Source organism: Panulirus ornatus, chromosome 35 (assembly GCF_036320965.1).
Source record: "Panulirus ornatus isolate Po-2019 chromosome 35, ASM3632096v1, whole genome shotgun sequence".
Lineage (NCBI taxonomy): Eukaryota > Metazoa > Arthropoda > Malacostraca > Decapoda > Palinuridae > Panulirus > Panulirus ornatus.
Genome location: NC_092258.1, coordinates 11,381,286 through 11,402,865, shown reverse-complemented (window position 1 = coordinate 11,402,865; position 21,580 = coordinate 11,381,286). Strand labels below are relative to the sequence as shown.

The following is a 21,580-nucleotide window of genomic DNA, read 5'->3' as shown; positions in this document are numbered from 1 at the left end:
ATAAAAACTTTTCACTGCTTCTAACAACTTGCCTCCCACACCATATATTCTTAATACCTTCCACAGAGCATCTCTATCAACTCTATTATATGCCTTCTCCAGATCCATAAATGCTACATACAAATCCATTTGCTTTTCCAAGTATTTCTCACATTCATTCTTCAAAGCAAACACCTGAGCCACACACCTCTACCACTTCTGAAACCACCCTGCTCTTCCCCAATCTGATGCTCTGTATATGCCTTCACCCTCTCAATCAATACCCTCCCATATAATTTCCCAGGAATACTCAACAAACTTGTACCTCTGTAATTTGAGTACTCACTTTTATCCCCTTTGCCTTTGTACAATGGCACTATGCATGCATTCCACCAATCCTCAGACACCTCATCATGAGTCATACATACATTAAATAATCTTACCAACCAGTCAGCAATACAGTCATCCCCTTTTTTAATAAATTCCACTGTAGTACCATCCAAACCCGCTACCTTGCCGGCTTTCATCTTCTGCAAAGCTTTTACTTCCTCTTCTCTGTTTACCAAATCATTTTCCCAAACCCTGTCACTTTGCACACCACCTCGACCAAAACACCCTATATCTGCCACTCTATCATCAAACACATTCAACAAACCTTCAAAATATTAACTCCATCTCCTTACATCACCACTACTTGTTATCACCTCCCCATTAGCCCCCTTCACTGAAGTTCCCATTTGTTCCCTTGTCTTACGCACTTTATTTACCTCCTTCCAAAACATCTTTTTATTCTCCCTAAGATTTAATGATACTCTTTCACCCCAACTCTCATTTGCCCTCTTTTTAACCTCTTGCACCTTTCTCTTAACCTCCTGCCTCTTTCTTTTATACATCTCCTAGTCATTTGCATTATTTCCCTGCAAAAATCGTCCAAATGCTTCTTCTTTTCTTTCACTAATAATCTTGCTTCTTCATCCCACCACTCACTACCCTTTCTAATCTGCCCACCTCCCACGCTTCTCATGCCACAAGCATCTTTTGCGCAAGCCATCACTGCTTCCCTAAATACATCCCATTGCTCCCTCAATCCCCTTTATGTCCTTTGTTCTCACCTTTTTCCATTCTGTACTCAGTCTCTCCTGGTACTTCCTCACACAAGTCTCCTTCCCAAGCTCACTTACTCTCACCACTCTTTTCACCCCAACATTCTCTTCTTTTCTGAAAACCTCTACAAATCTTCACCTTCACCTCCACAAGATAATGATCAGACATCCCTCCAGTTGCACCTCTTAGCACATTAACATCCAAAAGTCTCTCTGGCCATCTCTCCTACTTACATACGTATACTTATGTATATCTCTTTTTAAACCAGGTATTCCCAATCACCAGTCCTTTTTCAGCACATAAATCTACAAGCTCCTCACCATTACCATTTACAACAATGAGCACCCCATGTACACCAATTATTCCCTCAACTGCCTCATTACTTACCTTTGCATTCAAATCACCCATCACTATAACCCGGGCACGTGCTTCAAAACTACTAACACACTCACTCAGCTGCTCCCAAAACACTTGCCTCTCATGATCTTTCTTCTCATGCCCAGGTACATATGCACCAATAATCACCCATCTCTCTCCATCCACTTTCAGTTTTACCCATATCAATCTAGAGTTTACTTTCTTACACTCTGTCACATACTCCCACCACTCCTGTTTCAGGAGTAGTGCTACTCCTTCCCTTGCTCTTGGCCTCTCACTAACCCCTGACTTTACTCCCAAGACATTTCCAGACTACTCTTCCCCTTTACCCTTGAGCTTCGTTTCACTCAGAGCCAAAACATCCAAGTTCCTTTCCTCAAACACTACCTATCTCTCCTCTCTTTTTTCTCATCATGGTTACATCCACACACATTTAGACACCCCAGTTTGAGCCTTTGAGGAGGATGAGCACTCCCCACGTGACTCCTTCTGTTTCCCCTTTTAGAAAGTTAAAATAGAAGGATGGGAGGGTTTCCAGCCCCCCACTCCCGTCTCCTTTAGTCGCCTTCTACGACACGTGAGGAATGCGTGGGAAGTATTCTTTCTCTCCTATCCTCAAGGATATATCTGTGTATGTATATATATATGTATAGGTATGTATATGTGCGTGTGTGGACATGTATGTATATACATGTCTATGTGGGTGGGTTGGGCCATTCTTTCGTCTGTACCCTTATGTTACCTCGCTAACACAGGAGACAGCGACAAAGTATAATTAATAAGTAAGTAAAGAATGAACCCAAGTTGAGATGTCATAGGTTTTTTGGTACATTTTAGTTATTAGCGTACTGTGGCTTCTGATTATCTCCCAGGGTAAACTATTGTTTTTCATTTTTTGACTGAATTTTATAGATGGACATTCTTTAGACTTGTCAAGAGCAAATCGATATATGAATGGATTCAGCAGAAGCATAAGATGTTTTGAAGACTTATGAACCAAGCAACATTATCTGGTTTTATAGTATATAATAATCTAATTTTAGTGATATTCCATGTACAGGTTTGCAAGTAGAGAAGATAAGGAAAAACCCATAGCTGTACCACACCCCTGAGTACAGTATTTTTTTTTTAAGTGAATCATGAATTATCTGCATAGTTTAAACATTTTGGCAGTATTACCGGTAAAATTGCTGTCTACTTTGTTTAATAATTTTGGCATTATTACTGCTAAAATTGCTATCAACATTTAAGTTAATAACCTTTGTGTGAGAAAATGTAGTATGACTACAATGGGAACTTTAATGAAGAGAGACTTAACATCGCAACTCGCAAGTTTATACTTCTAGTAAACTTTTAATGATTTGAATTTGTTGACCAGACCTACATAATTACAGATGAATGAGTCAGACAATGTACCAACAAGGGTAGATGATGATTTTACAGTCGAACCTCCCAAGCCTGGCAACCTTGGGACCTAAACCTTGACAGATCTTGAAGTTCACTGGATTCGGGTTGGTCATGTTATAGTCATTAATAAATAGAAATAAACCATAAAAAATAATGCATTTCTGTATTGAAGTTTGTTTACTGTACATAGCACTATATATTGTATTGTACATCTGGAGAAAACTACTATGCTATACATGGAAAAGTGTCATATTATACAATATGGTGAAAACAGTATATGGTATTTCCACTTATAGATTATCTATAAGATGATTGCCTCATTGAAGTCCCACTGTTAAGTTTCTTCAATGCAACCTTTTCCAAACTAGATAATGATCTGTTTTTGCATTTTGGCTGATCACAGTCCTCTCAGCCATTTGATTTTGTTTTATGTGACTTATTCTAGTGCAAATTCAGGCTAAGTATAATGATAGAGATGTAAACATGGGAGCTGCTTATGTAAGGAAATGAAGATGCCACCAACCAGCCAGAAGTGTTAAGAAGCTGCACTGGAGTTCACTAGTTATGGAGACTGTATTTCCATGAGTACCCTCTTGAGGGAGTTACAGAAGGGAACAGGTGTCAGAGATGTAGATGCTGCTTGGGTGTGTTGCCTGGCTAAGAATTGAATTTGCTGATTCAGATAGTTTCCTGCCTTTGGCCATTTTCTTAAAAACAAAAAATGGGTGATTCCAGAAAAAGGATCGCTTGATGTGGGAGATTCGATTGTACTAACCATTTTGATTGTATATTATTGATCCTGCTGAATTTGTAATTGGTCTTATTAGGTTATTAATCTCTGTCCTCACCAAACCATATAAATTAGGAAGCCTTTGATTTTGAATACTGAACTGTTTGATAAGGTTATTTATTCTTTTCAGTAATACTCTTGAGTTGTTTGTTGAACTCTTTAAGGTTATCTTTTAGGTTGGAGCTTAGTTCTTTGTGTCTGTCATGGTCACTGAGGAGTTAAGGGATTTTCTTGTAATATTTTCCACTCGGTCTTCCTTAAATTCAGTCTTTCCCCACTCCACTTCTAGCACATTTTTCCTCAGTCAGCCTCTCCTCACTCATCCTCTCCACATCACCAAACCATTTCATCACACCATCTTTGGCTCTCTCAGCCATACTCTCCTTACAACTAAATCTCTGTGTTACATGGGCCACATACATAGTGAGTGTATGTAGTTTTAGAATTAGCCTTAACACCTGAGGAAGGTAGTAAAGATATTTTGGTTTGTGTGGAGGGAAATTGATGCTGATGGCCTTAATGACCCTTGCATTTGATAAAATTGATTCCCAAACAACCAATTAACCATTGCTCTTACAGCATCTCTTACTACTCGCTGACCTCTCCTAACACCATATGTTGTCCTCAGACATTATATTTCCGACACATCACATCCTCCTTCTTCCATGCTTTTTGATTTATGATCCATGCGTTTTGTCCATGCATCACTACTGGGGCTACAATACCATCAAATATCTTTACCTTTAAATTCCTCTCTTTTGACATTCTGCTCTCGGACATTTATCCCTCTCACCCACCTGATGGCTAATTTCAACTTCCATGTTTCCATGTCCACTCTTAGGTATTTGAAAGACTCCACTTTCTCCAGGTTTTCTCCATTCAGCACACTCAGATGGAACTGTCTCCTTTGCTAGACCTCGTTACTTTACTTTTATGCACACGCAAAATCGGATACCAGCTTTTGTAGATAATCACTTAAGTCTGCCATCAGAACTATATAATTAGCAAACAGCAAATACCTTACCTCTTAGGTTCCCCCACCCCCAACAAACTGCAAATGTGCCCCTCTTTCCAAGACCCTTGCTTGCATTTACCTTTCACACCATCCCATCTAAAATTAGAGTAAGCAACCATGGTGATAGCATACATTCTTGCTGCATACACAGATTTGCTTAGCACCAGTTGCCCTCTCTTCCTCATTGCACAAGCATCTAAGTCTCTTGATAGAAACTCCTCACTGCTCTTAGTAGCTTTCTTCCCCACCTTGTATTCTTCACACCTTCCATATAGCATCTCTGTCAACCATATCATGTACTTTCCCCGGATTCATAAATGCCACATATGAATTCTTCTCTTTCAACAAAGCATTTCATACATAGAGTCTTCAAAGAATATCCCTGATCTGCACATCCTCTACCACTCGTGAAGTCACGCTGTTCCTATCCAGTTGTTGTTGTGTGCATGCCACTAATCTTTTAGTCACCACTCTCCAATACAGCTTCCCTGAGTATTGACATCAGCTCTCATCTATCTGTTAGAAAATATATGTAATGCTGTGATTTATGAGAAATATATTTTTCATTTGTTCTAAAAGTGCATAAAATGACTGGAAAGATGAAAAATTGTGATGGAAATGAGAATATGAACAGTGTTAAACATTGATGCTTATCACTTGATATAAAAAACATTAAAGTGATGGTAAGAAATCCTTTATGTTGATAGTCACAAAAGTGATTTTAAGAGTGATAAGCTTAAAACATGGGAAAAAAGTGTAATGTTTATTGATACAGTAATTCTGTAGATGGGCTTGCTATAACTTAACACCTGACCCTGGCACCAGCCCTAACAGGGCTGGGGTAGGCTGGACCCCGAAGATTGATGAAGATTAGAATGTACATATGAATGGTTGACTAAAAGTTTGATTTTGATGTCCGGGTTTTAAAGCTCGTATCTAAAAGATATATTTAATGGTATTGTAATAGTTTGTTGAGTGCTGGAAATTAAAGGTTCGCATTATGATGGAAATTTATTTACCATTTTCAGTACATTACTTGAATAATTGTTTTGTGCAAATAATGCCTACTATTAAGGTATGTGATAGTGATTTATTGCAAAGTAATGACATCATAAAGTTTATGCTTAATCTTGACTAAGTGTTAAGAGCCTTTCAGTTTTCCTGGTAATAAGTCTCAATGCATTAGAAGTAAAATTGAATGTGCTTTTGCATCTTAAGCAAGGTGATATGGTAATTGTAATTGCTATTTAGTAGGCTAATTTAATGTCTGCTCTAAGGAAATTTAAAAACAAATGTACGTATTGAGAGTGTCAGCCTTTAACATTTTCTGACTTTAGATATGGAGGAAATGGAAAACTTGTTGAGTATTTAGCGAAAAGATCAGAACCAAAGGAGAATTCTTTTAAAAAGAGCAATGATTGAAGAGAAAGCCAGTAGTTTTCTGAAAGTTGAGATAAAGAGGAGGAATAATGTGGCTGGTCTTGATGTTTCAGAAAAATTAATTTGCATAGTGCATAGCACTACCAAGGATGATAGTTATGAGACCTGCATAGATATGCTCCACTATTGTCCCCCGAAAAGTTAACTTCTCAAGAGACCCATCATAAAAACCACCTTCAGTAAAGCCATGTCAAGGCTTTTATGCTTACCTACCTGCTTACAAGTGCCTTTGACTGGATTTTGCCATGATGACAATGCAGTTGCTACAATACATCTTGTACAGCTCTATTTCTCTTGACTGCAACCCTATTACACATTTCATATCTTGCTTGCTGTAAGGTGCTATGTTTCTCAGCAGTTACTTGGCATATTTATTGAGGTTCGTTAAACGAAGAGTGGCCTTCTTTTGAATGCCTGTGTTGTTACTCCTTGTATATATCTTTGTTCTCCTGGTATGGCATAAAGTAATCGTTCCAGTTTCCTTGCTGGGCATTCTTATATTTTTATCAAGTGCCTTTTTAGCATGTTTTCAGATTTTGCGCATTACTTACTCGATATCATCCTTATTGAGTTGTTTTGAGGTTTGGGTGTTGCTTTTTGTTCCTCTTATTTGTTGTTAGGCATGTATTATCCTATGTCATTTTCGTCATCTCTGTAGACCATTTAATTTTTATTTTTTTTAGTAGTTCATGTGCTCTAGTTCTTTGATTTTACATATAAAGTTGTTTCAAGTTCTTTCTAGTGCATTTATTTGTCTCCTTAACTGCTGGCCTATAGTATAGTAGTATTCATTAAACATTTTCATTAGTTTTCTGTCACTACTTGCAAAAGTTCTTGGTATTATACCATTTGCTTTTTGCCTTGAGTGCGTTATCATATCAGTGTGTTCTTTGAATTTAAATTTTTCTGATGGTAATGATTCCCAAACCCTTTACATTTACTTCACTCTCGATTTATTTACCTTTTGGGCCTTTGTATGCGGATGCTGAGGTAACGTAAATTATCCTATCCAAGTACTCCTTCCCGCAGACTTACATCAGTTGATATAATGGTATACAATGAGATTTTAACAAAGTGGGGTTTGAGGTGGTGGTAGACTCAACTGTATCTATGTGCATCATGCCAGAATCAGACTTAGAAAGTGCTTTAAATTTCACACGTCAAACGATAACTTTTTTTAATTACCATTATGATTATTGACAAATATATTGAAATAGCTACACTTACTTTAGAAGCAGGAAATAATGGATAAGATTGCAGACAAAACCTGATGTATGAATGTTGGTTAAAGCATGGTTGGTGAAATAGCTAATGAGTGGGTGAGAGTTTGTTTTCTATTAAAGAATATATTTTGTATATTTGGAATGATTTATTTTTTATTCAGATCATCTTGCAAATGATAAATACTTCATGATATCAGAGCTTGCATCCCAGTTCTCAACCATGTCAAGTGCAAGACGTCTTTGTTTCAGCAATTGCTATATTGGGGCTGTCAGTATATATTATTATTATTGTTATTATTACTACTATTGTTATTATTATTTTATTTTGCTTTGTCGCTGTCTCCCACGTTAGCGAGGTAGCGCAAGGAAACAGACGAAAGAATGGCCCAACCCACCCACATACACATGTTTATACATACACGTCCACACACACAAATATACATACCTATACGTCTCAACGTATACATATATATACACACACAGACATATACATATATACACATGTACGTAATTCATACTTGCTGCCTTTATTCATTCCCATCGCCACCTCGCCTCACATGAAATAACAACCCCCTCCCACCTCATGTGTGCAAGGTAGCGCTAGGAAAAGACAACAAAGGCCACATTCGTTAACACTTATTCTTTAGCTGTCATGTAATAATGCACCAAAACCATAGCTCCCTTTCAACATCCAGGCCCCACAGAACTTTCCATGGTTTACCCCAGACGCTTCACATGCCCTGGTTCAATCCATTGACAGCACGTCGACCCCGGTATACTACATCGTTCCAGTTCACTCTATTCCTTGCACGCCTTTCACCCTCCTGCATGTTCAGGCCCCGATCACTCAAAATCTTTTTCACTCCATCTTTCCACCTCCAATTTGGTCTCTCACTTCTTGTCGTTCCCTCCACCTCTGACACATACCCTCTTGGTCAATCTGTCCTCACTCATTCTCTCCATGTGACCAAACCATTTCAAAACACCCTCTTCTGCTCTCTCAACCACACTTTTATTTATTACTACTACTATTGATACTACTTTATTTATTACTACTACTATTGATACTACTACTACTACTACTACTACTACTACTTATACTACTACTACTACTACTACTACTACTACTACTACTACTACTACTACTGCTACTACTAATGCTGCTGCTGCTACTTTTACTATTGTTATTATTGCACATGACAGCTTTAGAATGGATGTGAGCAAGTGCCTCGTTTGTCTGTTGTTGGTGTGACCATGTCAGCATGAAAAATGACAAACAAGAATGAAAAAGAAATTTTCTTTCATAATTTTTTTTGCTGTTTCCTGCATTAGTGAGGTAGCACCAGGAACAGATGAAGGAAAGGTTTCATTCCCTTAGATCCCTCAAATCCATTCTTTATCTCATGTGTAATGCACCAAAACCATAGTCACCTATCCTATTGTTTTGGTACAACCAGGTCCCCTTTCTTGGGGCTCCTAGACCTTCAAGGAGGTGAAAGGGAATGGGAAGGCCCTCCATGAGACTGTACTCCTATCTGTCCATTGATAATGACCCACCCTCACTAAAGATGACTTTTTGTTGACAATGACAATGTACCCAGTTGAGTTAGTGGAAGATGGTAGATATCATTACCTGTCGTTACACTTAGAAAGACAGAGGTTGCTCTGAACTACAAACTGGTTTTGCTGACAAGAATGATCTATAAAACATTGGAAAAGATAATCAAAAAGCAAGTGGATGACTTTTTGCAGAGGGATAGCTTCCTCAGTGAGAGTTGACATGGTTTTAGAGGAAGTAGATAATGTGTTAACAAATCTTTTCAACATGGATTTAGAGAGAAGGAAGTCATAGATAACATACCTTGTACACTTGTATGAGAGAGTGAGTTTCATTTGAATGAGAAGTGATGGTTGGATGGATTTTGTACATTTAGATTTCTATTTGACACTTTAACACACAGAATGGTAAAGAAACTAGATCTTCAGGTAGGATTGAGGAGGAGAATCCTTTGGTGTATAGAAAATTACCTTTGAGGGGAACAAGAGATACATGTCAAAGGAGCTTGTAATGGGTTAAGGTCACCATTGGCATATCGCATGGTTCAGTCCTAGGACCATTGCTGCTCTTGATCAAATAGAATATTTGGGGCTGTATCTGAATGTTTGTGCGTTGTACTAAGGTCATGAGGGAAGTAAGAGAGAGGATTGCATCAGCTTAAAAGGGGACATATACAAACTCCAAATACTGTTTTATATATGGTTGATGAAATTTAGCTTGTGTGTGTGTGGGAAGTAATGAGAATGGGATGCAGTGAGAGAAGTCTTTATGAAAATTTCCCTGTCGGAAATAACATCCTAGGATATGTGAATGAGAAAGCCTTTGACCTAACCTGTTGCCAAAGCCTGTCCTTGGAAGAATTGTAAAAGAAACAGGCTCTCTGCATGCAGATATCAGGTTGCATTCAAATACATGGATGAGAAAATATTCAGCAAGCCATTCACATCAAATGTTAGGCTAAAATTGAAATCTCTCTCAGATTTGGTCACCACAGTTAACCCTTAAATGACATGTGACTTGAGAATAGCTGACCATAGCATGGACAAAAAAAAAGAAGTTCAGATTTCTATTTCCCTTTATGAAAAGATGGAAATAAATGTAAAAGTAAAGGATATGTAAAAATAGCTGGCACACTTTATATGGCTGTGGTGTAACACGTGAAGTTAATGTGTAGATTACCCCTTGGGTTGTGCAGCAGGGTTTTGGAGGATGTACATCGTTCAGACTTTCTGCTTCACATTTTAGAATGAAAGAATTAAGCATAAAAGTAGAGAATATCCAAATAAAAGTGATCTAACATGTTTTATGTGTCCATGATGTAATACTGAATTTGTGTAGATTCCTGAGGAGAGTGCTAAGGGAAGGGTTTTGGAGGTTGTACATCATTCTCCTTCCCTGTTTCCTGTCATGAAAGTAAAGAAAGACATGCTTGTAAAAGATTTATACAAAAAGTGACCTGATGTTTTGTATGCCCATAACACATAGATCCTCTTGGGCATAAGTGGAGAATGAAGGAGGATGTAAATCATAACAGAGATGATACCAAAAGTAAGATAGCTGAATTAGTGAGAGTTCAGAGGCTGTAAGTTTTTCCACCATGGAAGAGAGAAGATAAAGGGGTGTCTTGATCTTTGCCTTTTTAAGTGTTTAAGCCAGTTTGGTAGCATGAACTTTGAATAGTTCTTTGAAAGATTTAAAGATAAAACTTTGAAATGAAATCAGGCAGAAAAACGTGTATAAACGAGTGATTTTATGAGTAGTGGATGAACACCATAGACTAGATAATGATGTTGTGAATGTAAACTGCATTTAGAAGTCTAAAAACTTGTATGATAAAGTTCGAGAGATAAGGACCTCATGAGTTTAGAACTCGCTTTCCATACCATGCATGTATGTAATTACACACACACACACACACACTCACATGATGAATCTGTTGAAAGTAGTGAGCAGAGAATTGCTGAAAGAGCAGTTTTTGAGAGTGATGAAGAATGCAGAGCTTGTAGTAGTAGTGGAGCAGGGGACCAAAAACATAGAACAGGTACACAGGAAATTTAATGAAGTACTTGAGAGAATAATTTGCTATGTTAGAGATGGAGAAACCAAAGAGGTGTATGGTCTTATAGATGAAAGGTTCATTAAAATAGAGCATACTGAATCAGTGTTTTTTAATCAAGAGAGATACTGAAGTCAGTAACAGAGTGATGGACGGTTCAACACTTGAGGATATCCTTGATATTGAAGAAAACATAGAAGGAAGGAATGGATATTCCAGGGTGACTGAAGGATAAAGAATTGCCTGGTGTGATCTCTGTGACAAAAGAAGTATTGGTGGTTGCAATCGAGATGCAAGTTGTGGTCACATTTCACTTGGAATTGTGTAGCCAGGAAGCTTAGCCAGGCTAAGTAATTTGAAGTTGAGATGAAATTTAGCGGAGTATTCATTAGGCATGATAGATCAAGTGAAGAGTAGGAGAAAAGTAAAGAATGCAGACAGGAGGCAAAACCGGAAGCACCTAATGGGGTAAGAAGTTATAGAGACTGCCAGCTCTCCCAGGAAGAGAGGAATGTTCAGTGATAATTTCACACACAAAGTAATGTATACAAAATAATGATGAGTTGGTAGTAAATAGTAAAGAGCTGGAATTTAAAGATCTTGTATTGTTGGAGTTGTGGAAACAAAGCTGACCAAATGATAATACATCACTTGTACTAACAGAGGGGTACATAATAGCAAGAAAGGCATGACAGGACAAAGGAGGAGATAGCCTTAAGTTTGGAAAATCATGGAGGTTGCCCCATTCAAACAGTATATGATTATTAGAATAACTGTAGGAAAGAAGTGTGTTGTGGTGTTGTCACATAATCCTAAGAATTTTATTAATCCAGAACAGTTATATGGTAACATTGAAGGAACACTCAGGATGGTTAAAGCAGTAAAGATAATGGAGTATTTGAACTATAAAGAGAGAAACTTGGGGATTTTAGTCTTATTGTGAGAGAATTGTGGAGTTGCACATTCTTAGTGTGTGTAAGGAAAATATATTAGCATGTCAGTGAACACACTGGGATGTTGGGGCTATAACATCATTACTAGATTTGATCAGATCATGCCTATTAGTTTGGATGCTGAGAATTCCTTATATAAGACCAATTGGAAAAAGTGATTGTTTAATGCTAAAGTTTGAGGATTTGGGAAATGAGAAAGTAAAGTGAGTAGAGCTGAAACAAGGTTGAAAGATGAGATACTATGTGGAAACGGCACAAAACTTAATTTTTGTGGTAACACACTATTGAAAGTTGTGTTCAGTTGCCAGGAACGAGAGCTCTTCTGTGAAGGGTTATGTGAAGTTTGCAATCAAAGTAAAGGAACATTAGTATCTCAAATCTCAAATATGGAGGGTAGGTTGAGAAAGAGGGAGGAATGGTTCAACGAGAGATGTTGAATGCAGAGGAGCTTTGAGATGTATTGTGATGAAGATATAGGTGGCACTCCAGCCAGCTAGCATTTGTAAGATACCAGAAAGCAAAGAGTGTTATAGCTGGATAAAAAAGGAGGAACAACATAACTTTGAAAAGAGTATTGTGGAAATATGCAAGAAAAATTGAAAAGAGTAGTGTGGAAAAAGGCAGGAGAAAATCAGAAACTTTCATAAATTAATCAGGAGTAAATAGTCATTTAAAGAGCAGCTAATCTGGCTAAGGAATGTGGAGGAAGAGTTATAAGGGATGATGAATGGCTATGTGAGGGACTAAATGACATGATTTTTTTCCAGTGGAAGATGCTATAGCTCCAACAACATTGAGATGGAATGGGATTGAGGTTTTACAGTGCATTTAGATATCAAAGAAAAAACTAACAGGTTCCTCGTCCATTTGTGGCTCATGGTTCTGATGAAATTTCACCATATATACTGCAGATATGTGCAGATACTTTTGATAAGGATAAGCCAAGTGAAGTACTGTTCAAGATGTCACAGGATCAAGGCAAAATGCCACGTTAAATGGCCAAAGTCAAAGGAGACTGGGAAGAATCATTGAAATGGAGACTAGTGTCCCTGATGAGTTTGGTCTGTAGGGTACAGGAAAAGATAATCAGAAAGCAAGTGGATGACTTTTTGCAGAGGAGAGATTACCTGTGAGACTACCAAGTTTTAGGGAAAGGAGGACGTGTAACAAACCTGATACATATTTATGAGAGCGAGAGATTTGCCTTCGACAAAAGAGAAGGCTTGGTGATTGTTTGTATTTAGATTGCCAGAAAGAATTTGATGCTACTGCATTGGAAGCTCATAAAGAAGTTGGTTCACCAGATAAGAATAAAGGGAAAATTCCTTTAGTGGACTGAAGATTATCTTTGTGGAAGGTGGAAGGGAGCGGAGACACAAGTCAGAGGAGCATTTTCGAATTGGGTGAGAGGTTGTAAGGAGAATATTGCAAGGTTCTACCCTGGGACTGCTATTCTTTTTGATCTGTGTGAGAGACTTCCCAAATAGCTCAGACACCACACTGAACATAGTGTCACACAAGAAAGCCCACCTTCCCATTCATTTCAGAGGCAATATCACTTAAAAACATTTACCTATGACTAGACATGGAATTAACAAGGTTCCTGAAGTATTCTAGGTCATATTTTGGGTCCATGGGCTCTTGATCTCCAGAATTAGGAGAGTCACTGATTAGATATTGAAGGGAACAGCTGTTTGACTGTGCGTTCTGAGCACCCAGTGTGCCAAGAGATGTCACTTGCACCCATTTTTCTTTCTTCTAGGTAAGAACTCAGGTTCTCTCCTCCAGATGAAGGTAAGAGCCAACAATCTTGAAGTACAGATGGAAGAAATACAGCCTGCAAAAGTGTAGTTCCCAAATGACATGACAGCCAGGAAGAGTAAAGAAGGAACATGCTTCCCTCAAGATAGCCTGAGGCACACAGGGGTTGCTGGTGCTAACACTGTTAGAAACACTAGTCTTAGCAGTCAGACATACAATGATTACATCCTGAGAGCGTCATACGCTTTTACCCAAAATTAACCGAAATTGTGTATTGTCTTTGAAAATGTAAGGGGATGGTCAAATATATAAAATATATAAAATATAAGGGAGATGTATAAAAGAAAGAGACAGGAGGTCAAGAGAAAGGTGCAAGAGGTGAAAAAAAGGGCAAATGAGAGTTGGGGTGAGAGAGTATCATTAAATTTTAGGGAGAATAAAAAGATGTTCTGGAAGGAGGTAAATAAAGTGCGTAAGACAAGGGAGCAAATGGGAACTTCAGTGAAGGGCGCAAATGGGGAGGTGATAACAAGTAGTGGTGATGTGAGAAAGAGATGGAGTGAGTATTTTGAAGGTTTGTTGAATGTGTTTGATGATAGAGTGGCAGATATAGGGTGTTTTGGTCGAGGTGGTGTGCAAAGTGAGAGGGTTAGGGAAAATGATTTGGTAAGCAGAGAAGAGGTAGTGAAAGCTTTGCGGAAGATGAAAGCCGGCAAGGCAGCAGGATTGCAGTGGAATTTATTAAAAAAGGGGGTGACTGTATTGTTGACTGGTTGGTAAGGTTATTTAATGTATGTATGACTCATGGTGAGGTGCCTGAGGATTGGCGGAATGCATGCATAGTGCCATTGTACAAAGGCAAAGGGGATAAGAGTGAGTGCTCAAATTACAGAGGTATAAGTTTGTTGAGTATTCCTGGTAAATTATATGGGAGGGTATTGATTGAGAGGGTGAAGGCATGTACAGAGCATCAGATTGGGGAAGAGCAGTGTGGTTTCAGAAGTGGTAGAGGATGTGTGGATCAGGTGTTTGCTTTGAAGAATGTATGTGAGAAATACTTAGAAAAGCAAATGGATTTGTATGTAGCATTTATGGATCTGGAGAAGGCATATGATAGAGTTGATAGAGATGCTCTGTGGAAGGTATTAAGAATATATGGTGTGGGAGGAAAGTTGTTAGAAGCAGTGAAAAGTTTTTATCGAGGATGTAAGGCATGTGTACGTGTAGGAAGAGAGGAAAGTGATTGGTTCTCAGTGAATGTAGGTTTGCGGCAGGGGTGTGTGATGTCTCCATGGTTGTTTAATTTGTTTATGGATGGGGTTGTTAGGGAGGTAAATGCAAGAGTTTTGGAAAGAGGGGCAAGTATGAAGTCTGTTGTGGATGAGAGAGCTTGGGAAGTGAGTCAGTTGCTGTTCGCTGATGATACAGCGCTGGTGGCTGATTCATGTGAGAAACTGCAGAAGCTGGTGACTGAGTTTGGTAAAGTGTGTGAAAGAAGAAAGTTAAGAGTAAATGTGAATAAGAGCAAGGTTATTAGGTACAGTAGGGTTGAGGGTCAAGTCAATTGGGAGGTGAGTTTGAATGGAGAAAAACTGGAGGAAGTGAAGTGTTTTAGATATCTGGGAGTGGATCTGTCAGCGGATGGAACCATGGAAGCGGAAGTGGATCATAGGGTGGGGGAGGGGGCGAAAATTCTGGGGGCCTTGAAGAATGTGTGGAAGTCGAGAACATTATCTCGGAAAGCAAAAATGGGTATGTTTGAAGGAATAGTGGTTCCAACAATGTTGTATGGTTGCGAGGTGTGGGCTATGGATAGAGTTGTGCGCAGGAGGATGGATGTGCTGGAAATGAGATGTTTGAGGACAATGTGTGGTGTGAGGTGGTTTGATCGAGTGAGTAACGTAAGGGTAAGAGAGATGTGTGGAAATAAAAAGAGCATGGTTGAGAGAGCAGAAGAGGGTGTTTTGAAGTGGTTTGGGCACATGGAGAGAATGAGTGAGGAAAGATTGACCAAGAGGATATATGTGTCGGAGGTGGAGGGAATGAGGAGAAGAGGGAGACCAAATTGGAGGTGGAAAGATGGAGTGAAAAAGATTTTGTGTGATCGGGGCCTGAACATGCAGGAGGGTGAAAGGAGGGCAAGGAATAGAGTGATTTGGAGCGATGTGGTATACCGGGGTTGACGTGCTGTCAGTGGATTGAATCAAGGCATGTGAAGCGTCTGGGGTAAACCATGGAAAGCTGTGTAGGTATGTATATTTGCGTGTGTGGACGTATGTATATACATGTGTATGGGGGGGGTTGGGCCATTTCTTTCGTCTGTTTCCTTGCGCTACCTCGCAAACGCGGGAGACAGCGACAAAGTATAATAAAAAAAAAAAAAAATACTTTTTGCAAGTTATGTTTTTTTTATCTGTCATCTGGGCATCACCTCTCCTCAGCCTTCCCTTTCTGTATGACATTATGTTCCTGCCCTCTTTCCATTGTGTACATATTATTTTGGCCGTTGTTCTCTTGAGCTGTCAGTATTTGTCCCCATCCCCAAGGTTTGGACCTGTGGCACATGTTTGGCTGCTGCTTCCTGCAGTTTCTCTGTACAGACCAGCCACTTGAGGATTAAGTAGTATGATGCCACCTCCTTTCATCAGACAGCTAGGCTCTGAATTTTTTTTCCTTTGTCTTTTCTTCTTCATATAACTTTTCTTCCTTTCTGTGTGAGATAAAAAAAAAATCTTAGAAGGGACTTTGACAGATTTCAAGTTGGTCTGACACATGGTTGAAGAAGTTCATCTTGAATAAATGTTATGAGGATGCGTAACAGTAAAAGGCCTTGATATAATTATCACCTATCAGGAAATAAGTTGCAGGTATCTGTGTGTGTGGGAGAGAGTTTTAGATTTACATTCTTCCTAATCTGTTGTTAGAGGCCTGCCTTACAAGAATTGTTCAGGAGACCAATGGTCTTCTTGCAAATATTATAATTACATATAATTACATTCCTTTGTTTCCTTGCGCTGCCTTGCTAATGCGGGAGACAGCGACAATGTATAATGAATATAGATAAGTTAATGGATGAAGAAATGTACAGTGAGATGTTCACATCATATACAAAGAGTGAGACGAGGAATGAAAAGATAGGAGAGGATATGTTGAGGAATGATAGGTTAGATGAAAAGTTGAGATTTAAGACTGTTTAGGGTGTGGTGGAGGTAATTTAGAGGCAGTTTAAGATTGCCTTCCTAGAGTACATCATGTAAAGTTTAAGGTTTGCCCAGAGTGATACAACTTGGAAGATTTGAGAAAGTTGATGGAGGAGAAAGAGTGGAAGGAGATGCAAGATCTGCCAAAAAGTGATAATGGAAGATAAAGTGTGGAATATAAAGTCCTGAATGAAAGAGAGTTTAAAGGATGGTATGTATTTGTTAAAGGAAAGCACATGAGGACTTTTAAAGAAAACTATTCAGGCTTTAGATAAATAATAAACTCTTCTGGAAGGAGCTTAATAGGAGAAGACAGGTATGTGTAAGGATTGACAATATGATAGACAAGTCTGGGAGAATGTTAGTAATGAAAGATAGTTTGTAATAGAGGGAGGCAATACTTTAAAGAAATGACTGGGAACTACTGTGAAAGGTTCCATTTGTATATTGGGAATAGAGGTAAGGAGAGCGAGAGAAATATATATACAAGGGAGAGTAAGATAGTACTAAGGAGGAAGTAAGAAGAGCAATGAAACTGTTAAAGATTAGAAAAGTTTGGAGTTTTGAGCAAAGTACTAAGGAGGAAGTAAGAAGAGAAATGAAACTGTTAAAGATTAGAAAAGTTTGGAGTTTTGAGCAAAGTAGTGAAAAATGGAAGTGGAACTACAGCTGAGTGGATAGGGAAGTATGGAAAAGTAGTCAGGTGCATGACAGTTGGACAAAAGACAGTAATGGTTCCAATGTACAGAGGGAAAGAGAGTAAAGTTGAGTGCGAGAATTACAAAGGAATAAGTTTCTTTAGCAAAGTAGGCAAGTTATACAGTAGGATAATGATGTATGGAAAGGAATAGTGGACAGTGTTGGAAAGGAATAAGTTGGGCCATGGAAGGAAAGATGATTTACAGATCAGATTTTTCATTGCATGAAATGAGGTTGAATTGGGTGAATGTGGTATAATTCTCAGAAGTGGAGAAACTGTGGAAGCTGCCACGGCTGATGTATGCAGAAGACTGGTTTATGTTATTATGTTAGTGGAGGTGTTTGATAGAATGGTGGTCCAGTTCAATGATGTTTGTAGGAGGAGGCCATCAAAAGTGAATTTGAATAAACAAGTTGCCATAATTTGAGAGAGAGAGAGAGAGAGAGAGAGAGAGAGAGAGAGAGAGAGAGAGAGAGAGAGAGAGAGAGAGAGAGAGATTAGACTCTAAGATGAGTTTGCTTGGGGAAGAACTGATGAGTTTAGATATTTTTTTAGTGAAGTTTGATGTAGATGGTAATGGAAAAGATGGAGCTGAAAGTAGAGCCATGAAAGGTGAGGATTTCAGTGAAGATTTTGGTGAATGGGGAAAAATGTAAGAATTAAGTGTGTGAGAACATTGCAGTAAGGAATACTGATCCCCACAATGATGTATTGATGAGAAACCCATGTATATAAATTGGGATAGGTTAGAAGCAGTACCACCAGAGATGGATAATGTGCGTAGCATTGTTGGGATGAAGAATTTCGATAAAATGACAAAGTAAGTTGAGAAAGTTATTTGTTGTGAAGTCATTAGAATGGTGCTTGGGTGAAAGTCTTTTAGGATGGTATGGTCATGCTTAATGCTTAACAGGTGATAAGCCAGTCAGTAAGGTGCAAGAAAATGATATGATGTAGTGAGAAATTTGACTTGGCTAAAGGTATCTCAGATGATTTAATTAAAATAGTACTGGCAAAAAGTAAGAAAGCTTAAAAAAATATGTGTGTTTATGCTTGACTTGTAATGCACTAGACATGGATTGGTGATGAAAAGAGAAATGAGTTCTTATGGAAAATAGTTACAAGGAATGACTAATGTGATTTATGTGTTGTAGTGTTATGTGCAAGGAGAGATTGTATGTTTGAAAACTGAAAGATAGATGCCCATATGTAACTAGCAGAATAAAGATAGGTACTAGGGCCAAAAGAGCGACATTGATAACCACTGAAGTGTTGTCCCAGGTAGCTGTCTTTTGCCTCTGTCACACCCACATTTGGGCAGCTGGAAGGCTGCAAACACACAATCTCTTCCCTGTAAATAACACTGAAAGTGCAAGACTTTTGAATCCTTCTTCATAACTCTATATTTGAATGCAGTGAGTGCTACACACAAGGGCTATTTGGTAAAATCTTGTAAATCCTTTTTTTTTTTTTTTTGTTATATCATTATTAATCCATGTCTAGTGTGTTAAAGCATGGCAGGAACTTTCTATGGAAGCACTTCTTAATTTTTTTTTTCTGTACAAACAAGTTTATTTGTTAACTGATACAAAGGACTCCTTTCATATACAAAAAGATTCCATTGCTTTTGATCCCCAATCAGTCCTCTAACATCTTCATCCGAGATATCCTTAACCCTAATCAAATTTCTTAGGAGAGGTAAGCAATGCTGAAGAGGATTTGTGAACAGAATCCCCCTCATTGAAGAATCATGATAGATAGTCATGATAATAGATAGATAGATAAAGATATTTAGATAAGGTGACAGTGTATATGTATGCTCTGTTTAGGATGCATGCATTTCATTCACACTTCTTGTTGGGATTGTATTTAAGTGTAATAGTGAGAAAAAGTGAAGCAAATATAGGAATTGAGTGAAGAATTGGGATGTATGCAGGGGAAATTTTGAAGTAAAATGGTTCCATGAGGGAGTATTTGTTTAGATATATCTGGAATGTGAATGGATTCATATAAACTGTTATATAAAGTGGAAGAGACTGTGTTTCCTGCCTGGTGTAGTTTATAACAAGCTACCTAATGTTAAACACCAGGAAGTCAACAGCATATCTTTTAACAAATTTGTAAAGTATAACTGGAAAAGTGTAGTGACTGAAAAGTTGAGATATCATATTAGCTGCCCTATTTGAAATGCACATTGGGCTTACTGGATGTAGATAGCTAGGGAGATACTAAAATCAGACAAATGATTGTAGGCTTGACTTATATCATATGTCAAAAGATTTTTTTTTTTTTTTTACTCCTCAGTACCACTGTACCACCACCTCAGCCAGCCACCTCAGGAAATCCAAGTTCCAATAAACGGACATCATCTGGAGGGGGTAAAGAAAATAATGCTCCCAAAAGTCAGCAGGAATCAATTACTCCCAATCCTAATACTGGCGAGGCTTGGCCATCTCTCAATTCCACAGCCACCAAAGAAAGTAAAAAATCCAAAGGCAGCAAATCAGATAGAAGTAACGGTTCAGCGAGACATACACCAACAGATGAACATAATAATAATAATAACAATAATAACAATAATAACATAAATAGTAAAAGGTAAGTTTTGTTTCCATATTGATCCAAGTTCCACTAAAGATAAAGTAACCAACCTTCCCCTAAACAAAAGGTTGAATGAATTTTGTGGAATGGAACTTACTTATTCACCCTCAGATTGCTAGCTGTTCCACTTATAGCTCATGAACTTTCAGATGACTGCACAAACAGTTCATTGATGAGTCAGGAATATATGATAAATAGATTTTTTATATTTCATATATCCATTATCTTTAGCATTCCCCAAGATACAGTAGGATGATTTTTGCAGTTATCCTTCCAGATAGTTATCATTGCTTATTTGCACTCCACAGAATAACTACTCTTTACACATTTTCTGTTCCTGTTTCTGTTTCATACCTTGAATATTCTTATACACTACCTGCCACACAACTCTGTTGTTTTGATTTAAACTCATCTGTGATACCCGTACCACCTCACTTCATATTTATTTTTACAGATGAATATGATTTCCTTACCACATATCCTCCTACCAATTCTTCCTTACTCTGTGCACTCATCACTGTTGTTTCTCCCTGTCAACAAAATATATGTTTGATGTTTTTCTTTTAACCTCTAATACTATTACAGACTCAGGATTACTTACATGATAGAGGGAGCTATACCACTCCTTGTAGAAGACCTCATGCCACATGCTGGTACAAACACATGCACACACATGCATGCACATACACATCTGCATGCACACACGTATACATCTGCATGCACACACACGCACACACACACACACACACACACACACACACACACACATAGAGGGAAGAATCATAGAGGACAATGTAAGGACATGCAAGGAACAAAATGACAAATTTAAATGTGTTTTCACAGTGGAAGACACTATAGCCCCAACACCAGTGAGATTGAATGGGAGGAGATATTGGAAAGCATTGAAATATGTTAAGAAAACATCATTAGAATAGTAAAGAGTCTTGCTGAAGATGTGCACAGAATTTCTTGACAGACCACCTGAAATTTTGTTCAAGATGTTAGAAAAAGGTAATGTGCCAGTTTGTATGAAAGGGCAAACATCTTACCTACCTATAAGAAAAGTGACTAGGAGGAGGCCTTGAACCACAGACTGGTCTTTCTGACAAGTGTTGTCTGTAAGGCATTGAAAGAGGTAATCAGTAAGGATATCCCACAGAGAAACAGCATGGTTTTAGGGGAAGAAGGTCTTGTGTAATAAATCGCCTAGATTTCTACAGGAGAATTTTCCCTGTTGTAGACAAAAGAGAAGGCATGTTGGATTGTTTTTATCTGGACTTCCAGAACATGCTTGACACTGTGCCACATAGGAGGCTAGCAGAGAATTTGGTTTTTCAGGCAGGAATAAAAGGAAGACAATTTTGATGGATTGATGAACAGATTGGTTTAGTGGAAGAAAACAAAGGGTGCATGTA

At 38.3% G+C, this 21,580-nt stretch overlaps 1 protein-coding gene across 4 annotated transcripts in view; it reads left to right on the top strand.

Moving 5' to 3' along the window:
- Cnot4 (CCR4-NOT transcription complex subunit 4) overlaps positions 1–21,580 on the top strand; it is a 227,774-nt gene that overhangs the window by 82,755 nt on the left and 123,439 nt on the right. For 3 of the 4 annotated variants that reach the window (XM_071683026.1, XM_071683028.1, XM_071683027.1), the window contains exon 8: positions 19,869–20,162. The exons of the other annotated variant lie outside the window; for it this stretch is intronic. In XM_071683026.1, the coding sequence (XP_071539127.1) occupies positions 19,869–20,162 (294 nt within the window). The remainder of the gene's footprint in view (positions 1–19,868; positions 20,163–21,580) is intronic. 4 annotated transcript variants of the gene reach the window in all.